We start from the raw sequence: 27850 nt of genomic DNA, 5'->3' as shown, positions 1-27850 counted from the left end.
CTGATTCATTTTGTTATAAAGAAGAAACTAACACACCATTGTTAAGCAATTATACTCCAATAAAGATGTAAAAAAAATTTCACTAATCTTTGTATCAAGTGCCTGGGGCAGATGCAAAACTAATGCTTTGCAAAAAATCTATTTGGCAAACTCGCTTTTAACTGCTAGTAACAGACACAGAAATATAAAGAAAAGTGGTTTTATTTCATAATAAGCTGTCTAGAGGTAGGCAGCAGCTACTGTTCGATCAGTAGTTTACCAGCTTCAGGACTGGCATCTCTGTGGCTCTTTTGGCCCTTCCTTCCCTCGTGGTTGAATGGACTACTGCAGCTCCAGCCATCACTTTGGTATTTCGGACAGAAAGAGAGGGAAAAGGTGCCCTAGCTGCATCTTTCATTTTAATCAGGGAAGCAAAAGTTTTCCCAAAGGTTCCCTAGCCACCCACCGCCCCCCAGCTGCAAGAGAGCCTGGAGAGAGTGAGCATTAAGCTTTCCCAGGTTCTTAGTGGAGGCAGATAAAGGGGACGGGGATTGGGAATAAGTGGCAAGTTATCACCAACACTATCGTCCTCAAATATAATTAATTTCTCTTTCAAAATAGGTAGTGAAGACTACCTATTATATGTGAAGACATGTCTATCAACAATTTTAAGATTATAATTTAAAACTCAGTTCTGGGCTTCCCTGGTGGCACAGTGGTTGAGAGTCCGCTTGCCGATGCAGGGGACACGGGCTCGTGCCCCGGTCCGGGAAGATCCCACATGCCGCGGAGCGGCTGGGCCCGTGAGCCATGTCCGCTGAGCCTGCGTGTCCGGAGCCTGTGCTCCGCAACAGGAGAGGCCACAACAGTGAGAGGCCCGCGTATCGCAAAAGCAAAACAAAACAAAACAAAACAAAAACAAAAAAAAAACAAACTCAGTTCTGCATTCAGTCATGAATATTTTTAACAGATGCATTTCAGCTATCCTACTTTTCCTCTTTTTTCCCCCTTAACATTTTAGAATGGGACTAAAGGGAAATTACTTAATCTTTCAAGAAAGAGTCGGGGAGAAAGTCAAAAGACCAACAGTAGCAAAACTCTTTCAACTACTCTTCTGCTCCTTGTCCTTCCACACCAAAGAGCATCTGGAAAACATCCCCACATCCTTTGGCATTTAAAAACTGATACAGTTGACCAAAGTCCATGTGGTTTCCTCTGGCTCCATTAACACTGAATACTTTTTCTTCAAAAACTGAAAATTTTCTTTGTCTTTCCATTTCCTCATTTGTACCATCAAAAGCAATGTCTTCTCGATGGCGAATTAAAATTCTCTTCCAGCTTAATTTTCGGAGTCTGAAAGAAATTTTCAGAGTAGAAATTTTGAAAATGTGTTGTGTATTCTAAAGCACTGAAAATAGAAGTTATGAGACAGATTTCTCAGTGCCTTTTCCTAGAAGTAAAGATATCTGTTTTTATCTCACATGGATTTTATTTTAATCAGATATGATTCTGGTTATAATCCCACCCCCAAACTCACTTAATTCCATTATCACTGCTTCGTATTAGCATTTTAGAAATGTGGAAATTGCTGAATCTTGACCTCCCAAAGGGACTTCTCAGAAACGAGATTAGAAACCCCCTTGTTTCACAGGGTTCACACAACTTACAGCATCACTAAGATGAGGGAAGAATCAGATCCATAGACATGGAGGGGACAGTAGACACCATCTTGGGCAGGGGCTCAATTTAACATCTATCTACAGAACATCTTCTTTGTGTCCTGTATCAGGCGAAGGGAGTGATGCCGATCATATGTGAGTGCTGTTTTAGACTGAGTCCCCATACATACTAATTTCCACATCTCTAGTATCATGTTTAGTACTAAAATTATTGACAAGGCATACAAAAGTTGTGAAAGCCAACCTTGACCAGAATTCTTCACAGGCACTTTGTGGGCCTTCCACACAAACAACGCCAGGTTTCCCAGGCATGCTAAACCCAGATAGGGAAAGCTCCTTTGCCCACTCTAGAATGTTCTTTCTTTTGCATTTGTTGTAGATGTGATGGCTGTAGATCCAGAGTGTTGTGAGGATGAGGTCAACTGGCTGGACTGTACTTCCTGGAGCAGGGGAGGGTGTGTTGTCTTTGCTGACATAGCCAGAAGCGTGTTCTCTAACCCACGCTGTGGCATTCAATATACAGACATCTCCGAGACAATTCTTTTGTAGGTATGTGGTCAGATCTGTATTCAGCTGAGCCTGCTGGGATCTACTTAATAATACTGATCTGATGGAAAAGACACGGGATTAAAAAATTAAATCAATTTTCTTGGAACAGAAAACAAACTTGAGAATTGCTTTTATTCTCAGATTAGTTTTGACCTCTAGAGTTGGCCAGTTTCTCTAACATACCTGACAGTAATTTCAGGCAGAACTGCAGGGTATTTAAAGGGAAGAACACAGGCCAGAGAAAACATCACCTGATAAAAAAAAAAAGAGAGAGAGAGAAAAAAATGCCGTAAGTGCTGTTTTAAGTTGAGACATGTTTCAAAAGTAAACATGAAACATGCTTTCAAAAGTAAAATTGAATTACCACTGCTTCCTCAGATATGTCCAGGTTCATAGTGATAGTAAAGTAAACTTTTGAAGATCGTCCTTCCATTGTCCTCTTTTCAACACAATCTTTTAGTTCTGCTAAAGCCAGCTGGTCATTCACTATGAGCTCATTCACACCGGGGAACATACTGGCTAGCAGGTCTAACTCAGAGAGCTGGGCCTCTGCCTGTTCAATCTCAATCATTTTTGGATATCAGTAGAGTTCTAGGAAGATAGGGTAATAGAGACATTTACAAGTATTATACAATCTTGGGAGAACTCAATATGGGTACTTACTGAATATGGATACTTACTGAAAATTTGATTTCTTCATAAAATATGAAATTTAATCAGAATACCTTCCGGTTATTCTACTTTCAGATGTAATATGCTAAGGACCTAAATAACAGGACAAGCCAATGAGAGCCATAAAACTCTAATAATAAGCAGGCACCAAATTCTTCTGTTTCTAGATAGTTGATGTGGCATCTTGAGCTGCCACAATGAGCAATTACATTGAAGTAAACTAATTATGTAGTCAAACGCCATATCAATGATATAACAAGGACAGAGGCTCTGACTGGTTACCTTAGAAAGTTAGAATGAAAAGAGTAAGTAAGAGAGTTAGTTATGTGGATGGGTAATTTTTCCTTCTTAATATTCACTAGTTTTTTTAAAAAGTAGAAGAATGTGAAAAAAGGGAAAATAAAGGCTAATAATCCCACAGCTCAAGTAACTCATGTTAACATTTTTAAAAAAAGTACAAGATTATAAAATTCAAATGGCAGAGAAAGGTTAAAAAATGAAGATACAGTTTGCTGCTGGTGACTGCTTCCCCTATCTGTCCAAGTCCCCAATCCAAGGCAGAGTTTTAGGTGTTTCAGAAACAGAAAACATTTTAGGCATTATACATATATGGAAAACACATGTTGGTATAATGTGTAAATAAATGTAGAGAATTAAATATATAATTAAAATGTATCTACGGGGATCATATATTCACATATTTTTTCCTTACTTCCTATCCCTCTTCCCCCCAAATATATTTTGGAGATCTATTCACTGTCAGCACATATTGTTTTATCTCATTCTTTCTAGTGGTTGACTGTCATACTGAATCATGTAGATATGTCATAATTTATTGCGTTTGTTATCTACTGATAGGCACTTGGGTTGCTTCCAGATTTTTTCTATTATGAACACTTCTATAATGGTAGTTTATATATATATATATGTGCATGTTGAACTGTGAATACTGTATATTCAAGAATCAGTTTGTAGAGGTGGCTGGTTGGTACAGCATTTAAAAATTTTGGTAGATATTGCCAAGTTGCCTTCCAGAAAGTTGCTACATGGAAGTTTAAAATTTTTACACAGTCCCCTCCTTTAAAAAAAATTCTTAATACATAGTTTTTTATGGTGTTTTGTGTCTGTGTGTGCCATTCATGAATTTTTATTTTTAAGGAGGCAAACTTACCAGCCTTTTCTTTTACAGATTCTGGACCTTGAATCTTTGTTAGGAAAGTCTTCCCCACTCCAAGGTTATAAAGGTTACCAATCTGCTAATCAAAATATGATTAAAAAATTTTTTTTTAGAATTTGATAAATTGATTTTAATTTCATTTGCAAGAAAAAGTGTGGGGCTTTCTAATAAAACACGAAGGCTGAGCACATGTATTTATTTCTCTTTCTCTCTTTTTCCCCCATTTAAACTAGAGTAAAGGAACAGATTCTTAAATACAAAGGGAGAGGAAATAACAGATAAAATCTATTCTGGAAGATGGAAAGGGGTGAATGAGTTATAACTAACAGATTTCAGCTTTCTTCCCTCTGTTAACTGCTTGGTCAGGTGGGGAAGGGAGCTGCAGAACTTCAGAAAGGCTCAGTACTGTCAACACCAGCTACCTTGGAAATCAGCAGTGTGTACGCAGTAGAAAACATGAATTTGTTGAAAGTCTAGAGTCTAGACTTTAATTAGACTCTAGTTCAGCATCTCTTAATATTGGCACTATTGACATTTTGGATAACTCTGTGTGTGTGTGTGTGTGTGTGTGTGTGTGTGTGTGTGTGTGTGTGTGGCAATCTCTATCTTTTAATTATAGTATTTAGACATTTATATTTAATGCAATATTAATATGTTAGGTCTTAAGTCAACCATTTTGTTTTCTATTTGTTTTCCATTTCTTTTGGGGTTTTTTCCTGCCTTTTTAAAAATATTTTGCAATTCCATTTTGGTTAATCTATAATGTTTTTGCATGTATTTCTTTTTATAGCTTTTTTAGTGGTTACTCTAAATTATATATATATATATATAACATTATATATATATAATTACACACATATGTATATACAAATTATAACAGTCTACTGGTATCATATTTTACCAGTGTCAGTAAAATACAGAAATCTTATGTCACTTTTACTTTTACCTTCCTCTGTTAATAATATAGTGATCTTAAATTTTTCTTCTACATATATTTAGAACAGTGTAATAATTTTTGATTCAGCCATCAAATATGATGTAGAAAACTCAAGGAAAATCCATTTTATTCATTCATATTTTTGCTCAGTCATGATATTTCCTCCATAATTCCTTTATTGTTTCTTTTCTGTTTAGAAAACTTACTTTAGCCATTCTTTTAGGGTAACTCTTACAAATTCTCTTAGTTTTCCTTTATCATAGAATGTCTTGATTTCTCCTTCATTCCTGAAGCATATTTTCACTGGATATAAGTATTCTGGGATGATAGTTCTTTACTTTCAGCATTTGAACAGTATTATGCCTCTTCCTTCTGGTCTCCATAGTTTCTGATGAAAAACGCTCTCTTATTTGAATTGCTTACCCTTATAGCTAAGGTTCATTTTGCTCTTGCTGCTTTCAAGACATTTTTCTTTTAGTTTTCAGAAGTTTGACTATGATGTGTCTTGATGTGGATTTCTTTGGGTTCATCTTGCTTGACATTAATCTGGTCTCTTGAATCTGTTTATACCTTTTGACAAATTTGGGGAATTTTCAGCCATTATTTCTTCAAGTACATTTTCAGTTCTGTCCTCTTTCTCCTCTCTTTCTGGGATGACATGAATGTCAGATCTTTTGTTATAGTCTCACATGTCCCTAAAACTCTATTTATTTTTGGTCTATTTTCTCTCTGTTATTCAGATTGGGTAATTTTTGTTGTAACTTCCAGTTTGCTGATTCTTTCCTTTGCTCCTTTCCTTCTGGTGTTGATTCTATCTACTGTGTTTTTAATTTTGGTTGTTATATTTTTCATTTCTAACATTTCTTTTTAGTTCTTCTTTATATCTTCTGTTTCTCTACTGAGACTCTATTTTTTTCATTTGCTTCAAGTGTGTTTGTAATTGCCTGTTGAAAAAATTTATGATAGGGGTTTTAAAATCTTTGTCAGATAATTCTCCCATCTCTGTCATTCTGGTATTGGCATCTATTGATTTTCTTTTTTCATTTAGTTTGAGATTGTCATTGTCCTTGGTATGATGAGCGATTTTGATTGAAACTTGGACATTTGGGGTATTAAGAGACTCTGGATATTATTTAAATCTCCCATTTTAGCATGCTTTATCTGATAATGCTTCAGGAGGGGAAGAGGTGGGTGCTGCTTCATTACTACCAAGTGTGATAGAAATCCAGGTTCCCTACTCAGCTTTTATTGACATCTAAGGTAAGTGGGGGAGTGGAGAGAGTTCTTCATTACTGCTGGGTGAGGATGGGAGTTCTAGTGCCACTGTAGGCCTCTAAGGATACCTCCCTGGCTGGGAGTGATAGGAGTGCCTCATTATTGCTCCCCAGGTGGCCTCCACTAACACCAGGGTTAGGAGTGGCTTTGTTAATGGTAGGTGGTGTTGAGAGCTCTGACTTTCCACTAGACCTCTCTGACAACACCTTAGAAGGATAAAAGAGGATACCTTGTTATTGCTGCATCACGCGGATGTACAAACTCTTCATGTGGTCTGACATGGACCTGACATGGGGCTGACACTGACACTGTAGTGCAGTCCTTGTTACTGCCTAGCAGGGAGGAAAGTCCTGGGTCCCAACTGAAATTTTTTTGGCAACTCTCTGATAAGGGGTGGGCATTAGGTGCTTATTACAGCTCAGTGAAGATGGAATCTAGGCTCCCTTTGCTGGTGTTAGTAGGGGAGAGGCCACAGTGTTTTCGTGGGATTTGGCTGGTATATAGTATTTATTATTTAAATGTTTTCTGTCTTGCTAGACTGTACTTTTCTTGATACCTTATTAGATAGAAAAGGTTTTTGTTAGGGCTTAAATTTTTCTTTTTTTTTCCGGTTGGTACCCTTGGATTTCTGGATACCAATCCAAAGATGACAGAGAGACACAAAATGAGCAAATGCTGTTGGAAAAATGGCACCAATAGATGTGCTCAACGGTTGCCACAAACCTTCAATTTGTAAAAATCACAATATCTGCAAAGTGCAATAAAATGAGGTATGCCTGTATACTCAAACAGTAGAATATTATGAGACAATTTAAAAAATGGATATTAACATTGATGTTCATTTTATATGGTTACCTAAAATAGTAGATTGTAGAGCAATATAAATAATCTTAATCAACAAATAATGATATTACTATTCATTCTTATACCATCACACATACTTGAAAAAAAATCACAAAGAGAATTCACCAAACTATTAACAGTTGGCTAATGTGGGTAGAGGGAAGAAGAGAAGGATTTTCACTTTTTAATTTGTGTGCTTCTATATTGTTTGACGTTTTATGATTAGCATATAGTACTTCTAAATTCACCAGAAAAAAAATAAGCGTTACTCTTCCGAATGGAAAAGAAGAGCTCAATCCCACTGTTGCAGAGGCAAACATGGCTTACCTTCTCAATGAGAATTTACTCTGTGAAATCAAACACCATTATTTCAGCTAGTGGTGTCTTCATGGAATTCCTTTTAATCTTTGGTAAAGGTTTATCGAGCAGCTACTGTAGGTAGAGCTTCATCCTGCACTCCTTCTTGGAACTTTCTATTTAGTTCAAAGATCAGGCCTTATATCTAATAAAATATAGAACAATGAAGGTAAAAAGGCCAAGTGTTTAATGACCAGTATAGGTATTATCACAAGGATTAAGATAAGAGTATAATCAATGAAATAGGTCATCAGGAAAGATTTGAGGAAGGCAGCAGGATATGAGTTGAGCCTTGAAGGAAGGGTAAGAGTTAGACAAGGGAGGAGGAGGCATAGTGGGGAGAGAGAACAGGTGTGCAAGGCAGGAAAGCACAAGAAAAACAGCATAGGCCTGACCCTGTCCCTTCTTCACAAGCCCAACTACCAAGGTCTAATTCAGGAACTCATCATTTGGAATATTTCTTCTTGTGCTGGTTACTTTCTGATTATCCTCTAAATCCATTCTTGGTCCTTCTTTTCCCTGCCCTGGACTCTGGACAGCTGACCTCTATAGCCTATAGCACCCAAGTCTTCTGCCTTCCTTGTGGTTGGGTTCAGCCAATGCTCTGGCAGGAAGTGGAAGGATCAGAGGAGAAAGAGGCTAGGGTATTTCCACACTACTCCTTCCCTGCTTTGGTGGTATTCTGACAATGGCTGTGACCCTCTATGACCAAGCTTCTGCAGGCAGCCCTTCTTCTTTAGCTCCAGCAGAACTTTCAGCCTAGGGATAGTCATGGTTCCTTTAATCCTGGCCATACCTCTGTAAATAGCCCCTTTATTAAACAGCCTATTCAAAGTTTCAAAGTTGAGTGTGTATCTATTTCTTTCCAGAACCATGACTCCTCTTACCTGGCCTCAGCCTCTAATCTCTCCATCAACCATCAATTCACACTCCACATTGTCATTATACTGATTATATGCAATGTCTGACAGAAGTATACTGAGACAAGCAAGAGGGTGCCAACTATCTATCAGGGAAAAGTTCACATAATCGGTGATTGGGCAACAGTGTTGTGGTCTGGGAGAATGGGGTGGAGGTGTGTTAGGTTCCCGGGGGGAAAGGCATACTGGCTGACGACCCTGACAGCTACCCAATAGAGTTGAGACAGGCTGGGACCTGGGACCTTTTGCTGCAGTGCTTGCACGTGGACAAATGTCTCCTCGAGCAAAAAAATACAAAGAAACTATAAGGGACTAAAAATGACTACATGCAGGCGCAACTGGGGCAAATTATGAACAACATACAAAAAGACCAAAAACCCACACAGCACCACCAATGGGGTGGGCAGACCACCCCAACCCCTGGACCCACCCCTATCCTCACCCCATATAAGGAAACAGCTCCCTCTGCCCCCCGGAGTGAGCAAGGGAACTTGTTACTTGTTTTCACTCCCTCCTGCTGTAGCAGGGGTTCCAATAAAGCCTTGCCTGAATTTCTTGCCTGGTCTCTTATCAATTTCTATTGATTAAGGAGGCCAAGAACAGTGGTCAGTAACAGAGTGAATTTATCCCAGTTCACCATCTGGCTGTTAGTTTCAAAGACACAGTATCACAAAATGCCAGCGTATTGAGAGTAGATCCACTTCCCAAAGGGTGCCTTGCATGATCCACTATAAGCCCTCTAAGAACATGTCTCTCTATTTATTCAAGTCTTCTTTATTTCATCCAATATAGTTGGGTCATTTCTTTAACATCAGAAAATGGTACTTGGCCAACAATTTAGCTAGTTCACTCTATGGTACTTTTAAAGAGCAAAAAAAATTCTTCCACTTAAAAAGAAATGCAAACTACTCAGAGGTGTCAGGTCAGTAGCTGCAATGGGTCCTGTCAAAAACACACCAAAGATTATGGGAATGATTAATGTGGTGGGGTTTTGACTTCATTAGGATTAACTGGACATGAGTCAGGAAAATATGAAAATAACATCTTGTATACGATAGGCAGTCTCCACAGATCAGAGTATAAACCAATGCCAACACCACCTAATCATTCCCAATCCCAGTGGTTTTCAAATCATGTCCTTAAAACACCTTACCAGGGTGTCAATGCCATGCTGGGAAAAAAAAATTCATAAAGCATTGTGTGCTTAAATAAATTCTTGAAATACTGAATGACACAAAGCTCAATAGGTTTCTTTAGGGTGACCATGGGTCATCTTCTTGTCCTGACTGGTTTAGTATTTATCCTAGACAAAAGTGACCCCATTTGTACAATAAACTCTTTTTTTTTTTGGCCATACCTCGCTGCATGTGGAACTTCCCCAACCAGGGATTGAACCCGTGCCCCCTGCATTGGAAGCATGGAGTCTTAACCACTGGATCACCAGAGAAGTCTAGGACAATAAATTATACGGCACACTTTTTGTGTGTGATTTCTCAGAGTCTTTATTGTTAGATGCCAATATGCACCATGAATTTCTAACAAGAGGGTTTAGTATGCATAGTATCCCAAACCTATCTGACCCCCAAACATTTTTTCCAGACCTAATCATATTTGCTCTTCTCTACACAGAACTGCACATGCCTCCCTCCTTTAAATATAATGTTTGCTTTACTCTCTAGTGACTTTGTGTGTGTGTGTATATATATATATATAATATATATGGCATGTGTGTGTGTGTGTGTGTGTGTGTGTGGTACGTGGGCCTCTCACTGTTGTGGCCTCTCCTGTTGCGGAGTACAGGCTCCGGACGTGCAGGCTCAGCGGCCATGGCTCAGGGGCCCAGTTGCTCCGCGGCATGTGGGATCCTCCCAGACCAGGGCTCGAATCCGTGTCTCCTGCATTAGCAGGCAGATTCTCAACCACTGCGCCACCAGGGAAGCCCCAACAAATGTTTCTTGAGCACCTATTGTGTGTCAAGCACTAAGACTATAACAATGGACAAATGTAACAAAAAAACTCCGCTCAGAGATTTAATCTAGTGGGAGAAGACCATGACAACAAAACCCACACATATATGTATGTCCAGTGAATAACGGTTATGAAGAAGATAAAGAAGATAAGGCTCAAGTTGCAGGGTGGGTGGTTGAATTTTACACGGGGTGGTCAGGGACAGACTCTCTGCTAAGGTGACTGCAGGGAAGAGACCTGAAGGCACTGAAGAAGCAAGCCATGTGTTTAACTGGGCAAAAAATTTTCCAGGCAAAAGGAACAGCATGTCCAAAGTCCATGAAGCAGGATGGTGCTACACCAGGCGGCTGGAGCCGAATGAGCCAGGGGCAGGGTTTTAGGACACAAGGTTAGAAAGGAAATATGAGGCAGTTCATGTTGGAACTCATAGGGATGGCTAGGATTTGGGATTTTATCCTGACTGATATGGAAGGCCACTGGAGGGGTTTGACTTACTTATGAAGAGGCCCGCACTCACTGCTGGGAAGAGGGTAGGGGAACAAGGATGGAAGCAGGGTGACCAGGTAGGCACCACAATGATAGGAGGAGAGGTGATGGTGGCTTGGATTAAGGTATGGCGATGGAGGTGGTAAGCAACTGTTCATGTTCTGGACATAGAATTCGTATAGAACCAATAGGATTATTGATGAATTATATGTGATATGTAAGAATAACTCCAAGGCTTTAAGAAACTGGAAGAATGGATCTGCCATTTACTTAGATGGGGAAGATGATGGAAATATGAAGTTTGGTTTTAGACATACTAGGTAATGAAGTGCCTATCAGGACACCTATTAAGCAGAGATGTCAGGCAGGCAGTTAGATGTACAATTATGAGATCTGGCTGAAGATATAATTTGGGGAGTAATCGACATTTATTTAAAGGCACGTTTGTTTACTCAGTCAGGGAGTGAGTGAATTTGGGAGGAGGCCTCATTGAGTTTGGAGGTCTGGAAGATGAAACGGAACCAGCGAAGTTTGGAACTAATAGACCTACGGGTTGACAACTACGGGAGTGATGTCACAAGTAAGTGATTTGTCAAATTATTTTCGTAGATGAGATTTCAGCCCCAGAAACACCCTCATGAGAATTTTCTGACGCGAGATTTTAATGAATGTTGTAAGAACGCAGAATGAACCTTGAGTTTCCTGACCGGAATCCTTTTCCCCCCGCTAAGTTTTTTTCTTTTTAAGGGCGGAGCGCGTCGCGCTGCCCGAGTCCTTACCGTCTCAGAAAGTTGCCAGGGCCACTACCGAAGCCAGACACGCAAGCGCCCTCGCCCCTAACGACTGACCAGGCCGGGGGTTGGGGTGAGGGGAAGGGGGAGGGTGGGGGTGTGTGTGGGGGGGAGGGTAAAGGGGTGGGCGGGCCCAGGAAACCCCGAAGCCAGCTCTAACCAATGAGCGGTGAGAAGGTCGTGGGAAGGCGGTGCCAGCAGGTAGCCAAGTTCCCGGGACGTGGAAGGGGTCGGTGCAGCGAGGGAGCCCCCCAGTCCCGCTGAGCACCAGTGGACAGGGACTCACCTCAAACCATGGACCCCTTCGGTGCTGTAACCCCGAGTTTCCTGGTTGTACGGACAGCTCAATTCTCATCCGGAGGGAGCCTCAGAATTCTAGGGCTAGGCAACCGGAAGTCTACGAACCGCTCTGGCCCGGCAGCCTGGGAGAGGGAGACCGAGTCCTCCGGGGCTGCCGCATGCGCACTCGCAGGCCCGCTCTTCCCGGAAGCCCGAGCAGAGACCAGTGGGATTCCTGGGCCCAGCTTCCTTCTTCTCGGTCGCGGAGTTTTTGTTCTACCGGATTGGCGTTTCCCAGCTGCTGCCATTGTCAGTGAGAAGCATAGCCGGCAAGTTTCCTGAGTCAGGAAATGGTCCATTAAAATAACGCTCCTCAAATTTGAACTTGCAGCGGAATCTTTCGGGGATCTTGGTATAATGCAGCTTGAGATTCGGTAGGTAGTGGTGGGGTCCCACTTTCTGCATTCCTAAGGGCTTCCCAAGCAGTAACGATCCTCCTAGTCCCTGAAGGACGCCGAGTAGCAAGGCAATAGGAACAGGTGACCGTGGCTTCTGGCCTTGGCGACCTTAGGAAGGACCCTGTGCATGCACAGAAATTTGTCCCGGCTAATAAAAGGACAGTTTGAACGCAACTCCAACACGAGAGTAATTAAAAATGTTTTTCTTCACGAACTAAATATACACAATGCATTTTTCCTTTATGTTACATATTCATTTTAGAAATCTCATAAATAAGGTTTGTAAACTGATACCCATTGATGTCAGGTACTAAAACTTCTAGGTGGAGTTTTTTTTGGGGGGGTGGGGGGCGCTCCCAGGAGCTCTGCTCCTTTATGTCTCAGGGCAGAAAGAATTCAGCCAGAGGCAAAGTGATGGATAAGAAGTGACTTATTAGAATAGGACGCTTGTGAGGCTTAAAGGCGGGCAGGCGAGCGTTGTGCTGCCCCGAGTACTTCGTGGGTTACATTTTTATAATCAAAGGAAAAGTGGGGAGGGGGAAAAGACCACCTTCTTCCTCATTCTTGAGTAGATGTCATGTTTCCATCATCAGCTCCTCCTCCAGTCCACTGTGACTATACCACAGTTCTTCCATTCCTCTTTTGATGGAGATGTGGGCTCTTCGCAGTTTTTTAACTATTATGAATAAGGCTGCTATGAACATTCTTGTACAAGCATTTCTCATGACTATATTTCTTCATTAAGTATTTATTAAGCACTGTGTTCCAAACACTTCCAGGTACTAGAGATACAGCCATGAACAAGACAAAGATGTCCCATTTCTCAAAGAGGTTATATCTGCTTGTTTCTGTTTATCTATGGAGGCAAGGGGATAGGCTGGGGGAGGAGGTAAATGTAGGTAACTATGAAAGAAAAATACCAGATAGTGATAATTGCTGGGTGGAGAAGTAAAATAAGGTGATGTGAGTGATCGGGTAGCTATGTTTCCTAGATTGCGCAGCCAATTTCTTTGTGAGGAAGTGACTTTTAAAGTGTGAACAAAATTAAAATAAGATCAAAAGGGAACAGCATTCTAGGAAGAGGAAGCAGGTGGTACAATGGCCCTACGCCTGTTTCAGGATAGAAAAAAAAAAAGCCTATATGCTGAATGAAGAAAACTTAAATTATATCAGCAGTAAAGAGCAGGAGAGCCAGTTTCCCCCCAAATTTAACCATCGTTACTCTGGCCGATTGGACAGATTAGGATGCCACTTTCTTTTTATTTATTTACTTATTTATTTTTGGCTGTGTTGGGTCTTCTTGCTGCGCACAGGCTTTCTCTAGTTGCAACAAGCAGGGGCTACTTTTCGTTTCAGTGCGTGGGCTTCTCATTGCGGTGGCTTCTCTTGTTGTGGAGCCTGGGCTCTAGGTACGCGGGCTTCAGTAGTTGTGGCTCGCAGGTTCTAGAGCGCAAGCTCAGTAGTTGTGGCTCACGGGCTTAGTTGCTCCGCGGCATGTGGGATCCTCCCAGACCAGGGATCGAACCCGTGTCCCCCTGTATTGGCAGGCGGTTTGTTAACCACTGCGCCACCAGGGAAGTCCCTAGGATGCCACTTTCTTAACGTAGTTTTATCAGATTACTAATAAGGATGAATATTTCTTCATATCATGCTCTTTTATTGTGAATTACCTGTTTATATCCCTTGCCTGCTTTTCTACTGGCACCTGCATCTTTTTTTCCTAGCAATTATTGTGTCTTCTGCATAAGACTATTGTCCAGGGCGATGATGCCTATGTTTATTTCACTCTACAGAGGGCTTAGCACTTACCTATTTCTAACGAGTAAACAGTAAATATTTGTAAATTTTACCCTGTGTCGGCAAGGTTAGTTCAAGACTATTTACATATTCAACTTTAGAAGTCGACTGGACAGAATTAGGGAAAAATGCATGAACTTTAAATGTACCCTTAGCCAGCCTTGAGATGCGATGTGTTTGAGTAAGGTATCTATCCAGGAGACTCCAAAAGTCTGACCACCACCAGGTACCCATACTTTAGAAGTATTTCAATAACCCCATAGTCACACGCGAACGGGAAATACTCATTGACAGCCAAGCTTCCAGGGGCTGCCGCGTTCGGACTTCCGGTGTGAGCCCCGCGCAGGCGCTGATTAACTGGCGTCAGTGCCGCTGGACCCTGGGGCCAAAGCCACTTCCCATAATGCTGCGTAGCGGAAGTTGTTGCTTTCTAGGGGTCACGCTGGCTTACGCTCTGTCGCTCTCAATTCGTCACCGGGAGGAAGACGGAGCAGGCTGCCCAGTCCGAGGGCCCATTAAGGGATGCAGTTATGGGCGCTGTCGCCGTGGGTGAGTTCTGCTCCCACTGCCTCGCAGTCACCGCTCGCACGACTTCCTGCGCTCCGGGAGTCCGAATTTCCTGCCCGACTTCGTTCTTCTCTTGAAGGCCCTCGTCCTTAAGCACGTTCCCTGGCCTCGGCCCGGTACCGCGTTCTCATTGGCCTCATGTCCTGTCCGTTCCAGGAGCTGACCAATGAGTTGTTGGTGCTGGCGCCCTCCTCGACCCGGTGGACCCCGAGGTTCCCCAGTGGGTGCGGAGCAGTTGGAAGGGAAAGGGAGGTGTGGCGAGCGCCGCCCGGCTAGGGGCACCTTATGGGTTGGGGCTGAATTTGCTGCCGCGTCCGTGTGGTGGTTAGTAGGATAGGCAGCATCTGTCACCTAACCAATTCAGTGCTCCCAGGGTAGGATAAATCTACGCAAAACTTGAAAGCCGTGTTCTAGTCTTGCAAAGTTTTCCAAACGCTTGCATTTTTAATGGAACCGAGCAGGCATGGGAAGACTGGGAGGGCGGAGAGGGAAGGGAACTGGATAATATGAGAGCCGGCAAAACCAGCTCTGATTTACATTTTGTGTGGAGTCCTGCAAAAAGTAACGCTCATCTGAAGACTCGTCTGAAAAATTGTATAGATTTATTGATGTTTTATAGCTGATGGTACTCACAGTACTCTCTTCTCACGACTCATTAGATGCCCTTTATAGTTGTCAAAAATTTATTGGAGGGGCTTCCCTGGTGGCGCAGTGGTTAAGAATCCGCCTGCCAATTCAGGGGACGTGGGTTCGAGCCCTGGTCCGGGAAGATCCCACATGCCGCGGAGCAACTAAGCCGGTGCACCACAGCCACTGAGCCTGCGCTCTAGAGCCCGCGAGCCACAACTACCGAGCCCACGTGCCACAACTATTGAAGCCCGCGCTCCTAGAGCCCGTGCTCCGCAACGAGAGAAGCCACTGCAATGAGAAGCCCGCGCACCACACGGAAAGTAGTCCCCGCTCACCACAACTAGAGAAAGCCCGCACACAGCAACGAATGCCCAACACAGCCAAAAAATAAAAATAAATAAATTAAAAAAAATTATTGGAGCTTTTCCACATCATTGAAGCAACCCCCTTACTGTCCTCTGCCTGCAGCAATTACAGTTCGTCTTTCAAGTTTTACTTTGGAGTCTGGGCTACTGCAGTCCTCAAACCAGATTTGCTAGTGCTGTCTTCACTACTGCAGATCTCTTCATTCTTTACCTTTCTCTTTTTCACTGGAACTTGTGTGCTTCATTCTCATGTACCTACCTTTGCACCTTATAATCATCCGTAATGCCTCAGGTACTATTCTCTTTTTCTATTTCAATACAAGAAGTATTTCTTGACCTACTATGTACTAACACTGCTAAATGCCATAGGCGATTCAGAAGTAACGCCTAAAACCATTTCTTGCTCCTAGAACTTTAGATTCCAGATAGAGAAATAACACATGTCCAGGTTAAAGATTTAAGAAGCAGCCCACTTATGTATATGATTAGGGTACAAGATGAATAGTGCACACTAGCTGGGGAAGTCGAGTTGAGTGGTTCATTTAGTGTAGAATGGTTGCCTAAGGCTCCATTGAAATGGAAATCTTGGAGAAATTGGGAAGATTTGGATAGATGGAGAGAACTCCTATCTGGAGATCAAAGGCTTAGAGGTAGGGGCAGGGTGTTTTGGAGTGGAGGATACTGAAGAGACTGGCTTGATTCTGTCTTGGAACCAAAATATCGGCGTTTTAGTTCCATCTGTGCCACCCTGTGATCTTTCATCGTTTTGCTTGAGTTTCCTTCTTTAGCGAAATGCTCCATTTAAAGGGTTTTGTGAAAATCAAATGAGATAATACTTATGAAAAGGCTTTGAAGGTCATAAGCACTATATGATCAAACGTTAGTGGTTCTTTGTTGAGAAGTAATGAGAGTCAGGATTACCACAGCGGTGGGGACAATTTCTAAGGGACCATGAGTGCACAGCATAGGAGGGGGGGGGGTTTGAAAAACTGTTAAATACTTTGAATCAAGAGGGTGATACGAGGAAAATGGCATCATTGGAAGATATGTCTGGTACTGGAATGCAGCACAGATTAGAGGGAGTTGGATTGGAGGCAAGAACTTGGATGCTGTTTTTTTCCCCTAAAATCTGCAATTCTAGATAAGAGAAATTACGTTAAATATTATCTTGGAGTGAGAAAGTTGCATAAAATACACCCTCATTTTATATATACCCATATAGTTGTGTTCTTTTGTTAGTAGTTAATTCATTTATTTTGTAAACATGAAACTTTGTTACGTTTTCTATTATCTTTGAAAAGGTTAACAGTTATTTAATTTGCCACCCATTCTTCATACAAACCTTTTGGAATTACCTTTAGTTACCCTAACCCATTAAGAGCTAAAAGAGGAATACTTCTAATACTCTAAGCCAGAGCAAGATGACAGCTAAGTATCAATTAATGGGGAAGTGTTTTAAAAACGTATGTCCCAGGTCCTACTTTCCATTTATGCAATCAGAATTTTAATAAGCATCCCAGGTAAAATAATTATTTTAGTCATTTAAGTGATTTTGACACTAAGTTATTCTAATGTATGTAAAATATACTTTTCAAAATTGCTATTAGGTAGACCTGTATGTACTTTCAGTATTTTTCATGTTTTCTAATTTTTAGTTGTTGACTAAAGAGGTGATTTGATATGAACTAGATTTATCATAGTAGTCCAAACTGATTTTGTCAAGAATATAATGTAAATGGTTGAGAATGCAGATGTAATCGATTTTCAGCTAACATCCATAGGAAATCCTGGTGTGGAAAAATGCAGAACCGTGTGTCACTTTTTATATTTGGCTTTGAATTATTTTGTGAATTTTCTAACTCCCTCTAGGAGATTGTTTTCAGAATTGTTTTTAATTTTCTTTGAGAAGTATCAATCAAATTGAATTCCCTGCAGGAGCTAAGAAAGATGGCTTTGAAGGACGAGAAATTATCTTGTTTCAAAGTGCCACCACCATTCCACATTTATCTAGTGAGAAGTTGATTCCTAATAATATAAGGGGCTGAGACTTTTCAAGATCTGTGTAAGAAGGTGTAGGTTCTCTCCTGACCTTTACATTTATTGAAAACCTTTTAACCTTAACTAAGAATCAATTTCCTAGGCTATGAAAAACAGAGGTAATACTCTACTTCAGGGTTCTTAGAAAACTGGATGATACATGTGAATGGTTTTTGTAACTTAATAGACACACAAAATTATGTGGTTTAGTTATGTTACTGTCTCCGAGAGAATTGTAAAACATAGTTTTTTTTTTGTCAAGCTAACTTTATCTTGTTTTCTAGATTGTTATTTTGTGTCAGTAAGTAATCCATAAAGTGCCAACATGGGAAAGAAACGGACAAAGGGAAAAACTGTTCCAATTGATGATTCTTCTGAATCTTTAGGTATATTTCACCAACTAAATCTTTAAAGTACTGTTTGTATCCCTAAATGGACATCTATTTTAATATGTAAAAATGGGATCAAAGTGTACATTATTCTGTAATTTGCATTTTAACTTAATCTTTGTATAGACATGTCATTTAATAGTCAGCACAACATTTTTAATGGTGTGCTGTTTATTCCATTGATGTAAAAGACCATGGTTGCACATTTCATAATTTATTTAGGTAATCCCCTACTGTTACAAATGTAGATAAATCTTTAACTTTTCAGTGTTATGAATAGAGCCATAGTAAACATTTTTGTAGCTAAAACTGTTCACATCTGGTTATCTTCTTCTTGGTACAGATCCTAGAATTAGAATTGCTGAATTAAATGGTATAAGTATGTTCAAGGCTCTTTTGGATCTATTGCCAAATTGCCCTTCAGAAATGTTTTACTAATTTACAGGCCCCCTTGCAGCGTAACAAAGTGCCCATTTCTCTGAACCTTTATTGACACAGGTTAGTATCATTTGTAAAAATCTTCCTGATTTGCTAGTTGAAAAAGAGTATTTTCTTTTTTCAGTCTGTGTTTTCTTGATGACTTACTGGGATTTAGTAGTTTTTCACATGATCTCACTTGCATTTATATTCTCTTGGTGCATATTCATTGGACATAAAGCTAGTTGTGTCACTTGATGAGTTTCTAAACCTCCAGGGGCCCTCAAAGAACTGAAACCCTTTAGAGTGGCTTGCAAAGCCTTTTAGTGATCTAGCCCCAGCGGGGGTTTTCAGTTTCAGGTCCAGCTGCTCGTTTTTAAACATGCGTGACTGCCATTCTCAGGAGACAGCATGCACTTTTACATTTTACGCCACCATCCCTTTGTTCATGAGATGTGGCCTTTTCGGATTGTTCTTTACTCCATGAGGTCATAGTTTAAAGAATGAGTGTGAAATAAGAAAGACTTGAATCCAAATTCTAGCATAGCTGCTCAGTAGTTATGTGACCTTGGGCACTAACTTTGAGGTTTCTTATCTGTCGTTGGGGATAGTAGAGTCTTCCTTCTGGGGTGGTTGTGTGGATTAAATGAGGTAATGTAGCACAGTGTCACACTCACAGTTAAGTGCTTAATTAATATGAGTTTTTGTTACTGTAAATATCTTCCAAGATTGTACAGACATTACCTCCCCTGTGAAACTTTCGTTGACTTCAACCTTCTCGTGCTGCTATAGCATGTTTCAGAGATTCTTGTACATTTATTTATTTATTTGCTTCTCCTGCCAGAATGTGTGCTGCTTAAAGAAAGAGCTGTGAGTTGGTCACTTTTTAGGTTCCCTGGCATCTGTCACAGTGCCGGGTGTGCGGTAGTTGTATTGTTGACTGAATGAGGGACCTTCTCTACAAACCTTTTAAAATAAAGAGAGTAATAGATGTGATAAATAAATTGAAGTGATTTGGGGTGGTGATAGTTATACCTAGGACTTCAAAATTTGTATAACTTCTCTTTCTTACATAATCATCTTATAATCAAATATCAAACAAAAATTTAACTTTTCAGGTTATCTAAAAATTTGTTTATAAATTCATTTTTGAAGTTCAAATCAAGTGTAAGTTTTGAGATTAACTGAAGAAAGACATATTTTACCTCACGTACTCCTTTATTATTTGTTTTAATAGAACCTATGTGCAGACACATTAGAAAAGGATTGGAACAAGGTAATTTGAAAAAGGCTTTAGTGAATGTGGAATGGAACATTTGCCAAGATTGTAAGACAGACAATAAAGTAAAAGATAAATCTGAAGAAGAAACAGAAGAAAATCCTTCAGTTTGGCTGTGTCTTAAATGTGGCCATCAGGTATGCTTAGATTTTGATTGATATGGGATTTTATTATTTAAGTATGAACTTAGAAATTTATATAAGTATGAACTTATTTTAGAAGATATTACCTAAAAGTACAGTATGGGTGACCAGAATGCTAGCTGGCATAGGTCATGTTCCCTGGGGAACAGATTCTGAGAGTGAGACTTGTGTGTAGGTGGTTTATTGGGGGGTGTTCTCAGGTACCACCCAAGGAAAACAGTGAGGGAAGCAAGTTTAGGCAGAGGGAGAGCAAAGAGGCGGTGCTTCGGGGCCTCAGCTGATCCCACAGTGAACTCTGGCCTTCAGAGAGGTCCTGAATTGAGGCAAGAGGCCAGGCCTTTGTACTTGTGCATAGACCAGCCATTGGATATGGGCTGACCCTGGGGAGGGGAACTAACCTTGGGCAAGGCAGCTTCCTTCCACTGAGGTTAATTCTTGGGGATGGACAGACTGAGCTGTGAGCTGTCACCAGGCCACATTTCTGGCTGCTGGGGGAATGAATACCTTGGGGTTGGGTGGTATCTGGGTTGCAGAACAGCTCACAGGTATTACCTTTGTACCAGAGGTCAGGAGAGCCTCTTAGTCAACCTTAGTGGTGGTAAGTTTATATGTTAGGAAACTGGACTACTGGGCAGTGGTAACATTTTATAAAACTATAGTATAATATCACAACCAGGATACTAACATTGATACAATCCATCAGTCTTAATCAGGTCTCCCCAGTTTTACTTCTCTTTGTTCGTGTGTGGGTATATGTGTGTTGTGCATGTGAGTATGTGTGTATTAAGTTCTGTACAGTTTGTCACCTATGTAGTTTCGTGTATCCACCACCACAGTCAAGGTATTGAATAGTTCCAACATTACATGGACCTCGTGTTGCCTTTTAAAAATCATACTCACTTCTCTACTGCCATCCCTCCCCCCAGCCCCTCGCAACCACTAGTCTGTTCTCTGTTTCTAAAATTTTGTCATTTTAAAAATGTTATATAAATGGAATCATGTAATATACAACATTTTGGGATTGGCTTTTTTCACTTAGCCTAATCACCTGAGGGTTTACCCAAGTTGTGTGTATCAATAGTTTGTTCTTTTTTATTGCTGAGTGGTATTACATGGTATGGGCGTATCACATTTTAACTGTTCACCTGTTGAAGGACATCGGGGCTTATCTCACTTTTTTGGTGATTGTGAATAAAGCTGCTATGAACATTTGTGTACACGTTTTTGCGTGAACTTAAGATTGCATTTCTCGGGCTTCCCTGGTGGCGCAGTGGTTGGGAATCTGCCTGCCGATGCAGGGGACACGGGTTCGAGCCCTGGTCTGGGAAGATCCCACATGCCGCAGAGCAACTGGGTCTGTGAGCCACAATTACTGAGCCTGCGCGTCTGGAGCCTGTGCTCTGCAACAAGAGAGGCCGCGATAGTGAGAGGCCCGCACACCGCGATGAGGAGTGGCCCCCGCTCGCCACAACTAGAGAAAGCCCTCGCACAGAAACAAAGACCGAACACAGCCATAAATAAATTAATTAATTAATTAAAAAAAAAAAAGATTGCATTTCTCTGGGGACAATGTCCAAGAGTGCAATTGCTGGGTAATATGATAATTAAATGTTCAGTTTTTTGGGTTTTTTTGGCTGCCCCACATGGCATGTGATCCTAGTTCCCGGACCAGGGACTGAACCCGTGCTCCCCGCAGTGGAGGTGCAGAGTCCCAACCACCAGACCACCAGGGAAATCCCCTTAAATGTTTAGTTTTTAAGAAACTCCCAAACTTTTCCAGAATGGCTGTACCATTTTATATCCCTACCAGTAGCATGTGTGATCCACTTTCTCCACATCCTTGCCAGCATTTAGTATTGTCACAGTTTTTTATTTTAAACATTCTGATAGGTGGTACCTTATTGTGGTCAGACAGTTAAAAATTTTATATGCTAGTAAAGAACATATTTATTGTTTGTTTATATTTGAAAAGTTTTCATTTAACCTGTTAGATACATATGATGAGGATGAATATATTTTACTACTTCAAATTTTCCACAATACATTTCTTACTATAAATTTTATCTATTTTGCTATCTTTTTAATTCCTAAGGGTAAGACAATGTCAGTATTAACTGTTAACTTTTATCCCAGTAGAGTTATCTTTTGCACTGTTAGCAAGGGATTCTCACTTGTTGTCTTAAGATAACTCATCATGTTTAAGTTTCAAATAATCTCAAATGGTGTTATAATTTTCAAAATTAATATCAAATGTTAATTAGTTTATTTTAGATTTAAATGTTGAGTGGGATAAGTTGAGTCAGTAGGTTTGATATCATAGTTAAAGGATTAGAAGCCATTGATAAATATTTCCCCTCTGAAGGATATTTTTAGTAGCTACAATAGAAACAGGACCACTTATTGTAGTGCTATCCAAGAGAGTTGGAAGTCTGGTTCAGATAGATACACAGTGAAGATGTATTTCTTAGCTGTGATTTAATCACCTGGAGACACACAATATGGTCGTGTTCTTTTATGAATATGCCTATGCAGATGTAGGTAAAATCTGCCATTTACTTCTTCAATTAATGCTTATTGACCTTCACTTTGCTAGGTTTTTGGTAATAGGTTAATTCTGTTTTTCATGCCTTCAGGATTTACACTCCAGGGGAGGAAGGATATCAACATTAACAACTTTAATATAAGGTAGAAAATAAGGAATGCCACCAGGAATTTATACCATGTTTTGTAGGAGTGTGTTTAGAGGAAGAATATAGTGTTTTCTCATCTTGGAGGATAAGCACAGGCTTCTGAGAGGAAGTGGCCTTTGAGCAAGATCCTGAAGACTGGGTGGGATTTGATCAGTGGCAGTAACGGTAAAGAATTTCAAGGCAAATGGAATAATGTGAACAAAATTGTATTGTGGAAGGGCTGTGGTTTTAGCTGGTAGATGATATTCAAATAGGAGATTATGGGAGATAATCCTGAAAAGGTGGATTGGGATCAGAGGGTATCAGGTTTGGTGAGTAGGAGTTTAAGAGCAATTCATCACTTTTGAATTGAGTATATGAACAGAGCTTTGTTTTAGGAATATTAAAGTGAAAAAATATGTATCTGAAGAAAAGTGGAAGTTAGGAAAATACTTAGGAAGATGTTAAGGAGTCTAAACTAGAACTAGTGAGTGACTACATTAGCATGGTTTAGTTGGGACTGGAAAGGACAAGTTGGAGTGGAAGAGTCCTTCTAGTGCTTGGGTTTAGAAATACCTTCTTCCTTAAATGTCCTCAGCTGCCTATTCATATTTAAGTTTTAACAAAACCTGGACTCTCTAGAGTCTAAAGTTTTATTTTCAAAATTATAAGAATGGCAGAATTTCTTGACCCACTTCCTTATTCACTGTAGATTATGAAGTCTCTCCTGGTGAATTTTTATGGCTTTGAGGTTTATGATTATGATTCTCTAGGGCTGCGGCAGAAATTCTCAGGAGCAGCATGCCTTGAAGCACTATATGACGCCGAGATCTGAACCTCATTGTCTGGTTCTTAGTTTGGACAACTGGAGTGTATGGTGAGTTTCAACTCCTGTGCCCATTTGCTGGAAATCATTTGAAATGTTGGAGAATGGAGGTGTTTGAAATGTTTAAAGAGCAAGAAAGTTAAAATTTTTGTAGTATTTGAAATTTCAGAAGGCTGGAGAATGTGATGTTATGCGAAGCTGTTGCTTAGTATTGTACAAACACAAAAATTATAGCATGGAGAAGACAGGAATTTTCACACTTGTTTTTTTTTTTCTTGTGATATTACAAAGTGTTTGGTAGATTGTTTTTAGTTTAAGAATTGGGACACTAAGAACAAATTCCAGATAAACTGAGAATATAGTAAATTTTGGCAATGAATTTGCATGAAAATGTCAGGCTGGTGTTTCTTTTAACCTCATTAAAATAAAATTTTACATCTTTAAAAACCACTTACATAGCAGTGTTCACTGAACATTTGTCAGTTGTAAAATTTGTTAATTTTGATGATGTAGGTCTGTAGTTTGAAATATTAGAAAAAACTTTCACTTTAATGTTATAAATAGCCATTTCAGTAAAATGTTTGGAGTATTTTCACAGTATTTATATGTAGCTATAATTCAGGCTAACTTTATTTAACAGTAAACCAGAGTTAATATGTATAGTCTCCTTCAAAACATAGAATTTTCATTTTCAGTTTCTTTAGTAGAATAATTTGAGGGTTACACACTTTGGGTTCCATGAATTAAAATTAGTGCCCTTTTGTTGTTGTCAGTTTGTTACTTGTCTCCTCTGGGATCTTTTGGGACACAGGTGTTACCTATGTGATGATGAGGTCCAGTATTGTAGTTCAAACCGATTGGGTCAGATGGTTGATTATGTTAGAAAACAAGCCGGTGTTACAGCTCCAAAATCAGGTAAAATCATTTGTTTCTTAATATATACTGTAATGTTGATTTATATAATCTGCTGATATTTAGTTTAACATGCCGTAGCATTACATATAGCTGAATAACATTAATTATGATTGATTTCAAACTATTTTTGGTTAAGAATGTAAAACAGTGAGAATATAGATAATTATAAGGAGTTAGAATTAGAAGGGAATCTGAGAAGTAATATAGTCAAATGTGATGTAGTGTCTGCACTACGTAGTGGGCAGTAACTCCCTATTCCCATACCCTGGCACAAGGGCTTCAGGGAGTCCTGCCTTATAATGAATTTATTTTGTTACATTTGTTTGGATGATGTGAAAGTAAAGTGCCTGTAACTCCTGCAAAAGGCCAGATACTTCTCAGGTTTCTTTCATACATAATTAAATTAATTGGGTTGACTTTCATCATTTGCTTTAAAAGCTTGTTTAGGTTTTTATGGTCACAGTGGTATTTTTTTTGCGGAGGCAGAATTGCTTGTTCCTAACTTCAGGATTGGTTTTTGACCCTCAGACTTCATTTAAAAATTTATTTCATGTCCACATTCTTTATTTGATTGCTTTATACTCTGATTTCACAGGGTAAAATAGGCTCATTTGCAGAAAACATTTGTGCATTAAAAAGGGATTTATATTGAAGCATATACTGTTTGGTTTCATTTGTCAAAGTAATGCTTACATCGGTTCTAAAGATTTTTTGTTTATTGGTTTTTCGCTCTTGATGGTAATTTACTTATATTTGTAAGAAAACATTTAAAATCAAACAGGTGGCAAATCATGTTATTAGGTAAAATTCACAAATTCTGGTCCCCAGTATAACTTTGCATTTGGTATGGCTGTGTTATACATTTTGCTAATAAGTCTTTTCTTCTTCTTCTTTTTTTTTTTAAAGCAGCAAAAGATAGTGGTAATATTGAACTTGAAAATAAAAAACTAGAAAAGGACAGTAAAAATGAACAAGAGAGAGAAAAAAAGGAAAACGTGGCTAAAGAAAATCCTACCATGAATTCTACTTCCCAAGTAACTGTGAAAGGACTCAGTAATTTGGGAAATACATGTTTCTTCAATGCAGTTATGCAGGTGCCAATATTAATTTTTCCCCCTTTAAGGAAATCTAGTGTTTTCCTCATAGGGTGTTTTTGCATATTTGCTACTTGTAGTCTTGAGCTTTTCCCTTGTAAGTAGTTTATTTCTGTGTTTTCAAAAAAAAACTCAAGGGAACGTTTACTTTGCATGACAGTAAAACACTGTGCTAAGCACTGGGGTACAATAGGGCTCAAAAGAAACATGGCCCTGCCCTCAAAGAACTTTCATTTGGGTGGGGGAAACAGGAGAACCAAGTACAGAAACAACCGCCTAGTTGCACGTAGGGTAAGTAGTGGTGGTGGTAGGGTAGCTACTTCATATTGGGTGGTTGGGAGAATGACCTTCTGAGGTGATGAAGCAGCTCAGAACTGAAGTACTTATGAACCAATTAGAGTGGGGGGAAGAGCATGATGTTACTTTTTGTTTGACAGTCGCAATAAAAGTTACAGTGTTGATAATGATTTTCTGTTTTGGTAGAATAGGCACTTAAAAAACATTTGAATGAATTGGTTTGCCTTTAAATAATTTTCCCTTTCTTTTCCATCCTACATTCCAGAATTTGTCACAAACACCCGTGCTTAGAGAACTACTAAAAGAAGTAAAAATGTCTGGAACAATTGTAAAAATTGAACCACCTGATTTGGCATTAACAGTACGTACTTTAAAATTTTCTTTTATTCAGTACTTTTCCTCTCTGAATAGCAGCATTTTAAATTATTTTAAAGAACTGATGCTCATTTTCACCTCTTTTGTTTATTTGGTTTTAAGCTACCTACCAAGTTAAGGATTTTCAGGCTAATGGAAATTTATAAGGGGCCTTTACATTTATTTGCTCTGTGTATGCCATGTACTGCTGTGCTGAGTGTTTGGCTTCCTTCTTGGGAATGCTGTTGATGTTTGTGAAGCCCTAGGCCGTGCATTCTTATTTTTAACATCTTTTCAGGTGACTTAAATGCTATAGAGCCAAATGAATTTTACCTTATCCATTTTTATTATTTACATTTTGCTTTGGCTCCTTCAGTTCCTAGGTAGTAAGTTCCTGATAATCTAAAACAGTAGAACTGAATTCTTTATCAAAGATGAAGCCTTCTCCATCTTTTGATGTACATTTTGAGAATTTAATTGGGACAGCTCTGTCAGGAACATAGGAATATAGGTTGACTAGTTACATTTTGATAAAATAAATGATTCCAAAATTTGACTGAAGAAAGTAATTTTTATTCCCATATTCAGGAACCCTTAGAAATAAACCTTGAGCCTCCAGGCCCTCTTACTTTAGCCATGAGCCAGTTTCTTAATGAGATGCAAGAGACCAAAAAGGGAATCGTGACACCTAGAGAACTCTTTTCTCAGGTCTGTAAAAAGTGAGTATCTGTTTTGACTGTGCTTTCAGTGCATCAGTAGGATGCTGGGAAATAATATGAAAAAATTATTAGCTTTAGAGTTAATTCAGTAGATATATTAAAGCATGGTTTATTTCATTTGGATTAAAAATATGTACTTTGTATGAAAATTAAATCTACTAAGGATGTTGTTGGACTAAACAAACTCTTGAGAAACTAGAACACCCCAAGATTTGGGATACGATCCTGAGATTTTATAAAAAATAATTTCATTTTAGTAGACTCACCATTGTTTTTCTTTTTTCTTTCTTTTTCTTTTTCTTTTTTCTGTAGAGCAGTGCGGTTTAAAGGCTATCAGCAGCAAGATAGCCAGGAGCTGCTTCGCTATTTATTGGATGGAATGAGAGCAGAAGAACATCAAGTTAGCATATTTTGACCAGTGTATTTTATAATCTGATCTTCATTAACTTCTTTGTCATTTGATGTCTTAAGAGTTATTAGAGCAGTGAAAGCTAGTTGAGGCCATTATATTAAAATATTTTTTTTCTTCACCAGCCTTTTCAACCAGAATATTTTAATTACTAGAATGAATGAAGGGAATTAGAAATGAGTCTCCTTTTCATAATGCTCTACTTTGCTTGATGTTTACAGCATTATTGTTCTTTAAGGGTTCTATTGTACTAGCCTATACCAGGAGAGCTATAAGGTACTGGAAAATGTGTCTCCCCCAAACGATTCCCAGTTGTAGCTCACTCTTACTCTTAATTCTGAGTGTGATTTAACTCTGCTTTTTGAATCTAGGAAGTATTTTTATTTTGTAAGCATCAGGGAACATTTGTTGCATTTTAAATTTTTTGTTAATTACCAGGATGTAAAGTAATTTGGGGGGATGTGGATATAATTAATAATAGTAATAACACAGTGATAACAACTAATATTTGTGTTGCTCTTATTTTTTGTCAAGCACTGTTCTCAGTATTTTGTAAGCATTGCCTTACTCAGT

General features: G+C 39.5%; 2 protein-coding genes across 20 annotated transcripts in view; one reads left to right on the top strand and one right to left on the bottom strand.

The window, feature by feature from the left end:
• Positions 1–94: 94 nt before the first annotated feature.
• RWDD2B (RWD domain containing 2B) lies at positions 95–12078 on the bottom strand. Of its 13 annotated transcripts, none has more exons than XM_081235504.1 (8): positions 11920–12076; positions 7439–7613; positions 5200–5937; positions 4051–4135; positions 2572–2798; positions 2391–2458; positions 1903–2265; positions 96–1332 (listed from the first exon to the last, which is right to left on the bottom strand). In XM_081235504.1, exons 5-8 carry the CDS (start codon positions 2776–2778, stop codon positions 1086–1088), a joined length of 885 nt encoding a protein of 294 aa, XP_081091630.1. In that variant the 5' UTR covers positions 2779–2798; positions 4051–4135; positions 5200–5937; positions 7439–7613; positions 11920–12076; the 3' UTR covers positions 96–1085. The 13 variants fall into 13 exon arrangements, with proteins under 13 accessions (XP_081091633.1, XP_081091634.1, XP_081091630.1 ...); XM_081235509.1 differs by having other exon boundaries at positions 4051–4132; XM_081235510.1 differs by lacking the exon at positions 11920–12076 and adding an exon at positions 11622–11714.
• Positions 12079–12213: 135 nt separating this feature from the next.
• The window catches only part of USP16 (ubiquitin specific peptidase 16), a 29302-nt gene continuing 13665 nt past the window's right edge, over positions 12214–27850 (top strand). For 2 of the 7 annotated variants that reach the window (XM_081235499.1, XM_081235493.1), the window contains exons 1-9: positions 14628–14716; positions 18051–18152; positions 19810–19988; positions 23437–23540; positions 24301–24404; positions 25311–25498; positions 26061–26156; positions 26738–26868; positions 27181–27268. In XM_081235499.1, coding sequence (XP_081091625.1) covers positions 18092–18152; positions 19810–19988; positions 23437–23540; positions 24301–24404; positions 25311–25498; positions 26061–26156; positions 26738–26868; positions 27181–27268 — 951 coding nt within the window. In that variant the 5' untranslated portion in view covers positions 14628–14716; positions 18051–18091. Of the gene's footprint in view, positions 12347–14613; positions 14717–18050; positions 18153–18600; positions 18654–19809; positions 19989–23436; positions 23541–24300; positions 24405–25310; positions 25499–26060; positions 26157–26737; positions 26869–27180; positions 27269–27850 lie in introns of those variants that run through there. The other 5 variants (XM_081235494.1, XM_081235495.1, XM_081235497.1 and 2 more) reach the window with 5 other exon arrangements.

The sequence above is a fragment of the Mesoplodon bidens genome, assembly GCF_964165515.1.
Source record: "Mesoplodon bidens genome assembly, chromosome: 5".
NCBI lineage: Eukaryota > Metazoa > Chordata > Mammalia > Artiodactyla > Ziphiidae > Mesoplodon > Mesoplodon bidens.
The sequence above is the reverse complement of the archived record's forward strand: the minus strand, read 5'-3'. Positions and strand labels throughout refer to the sequence as shown.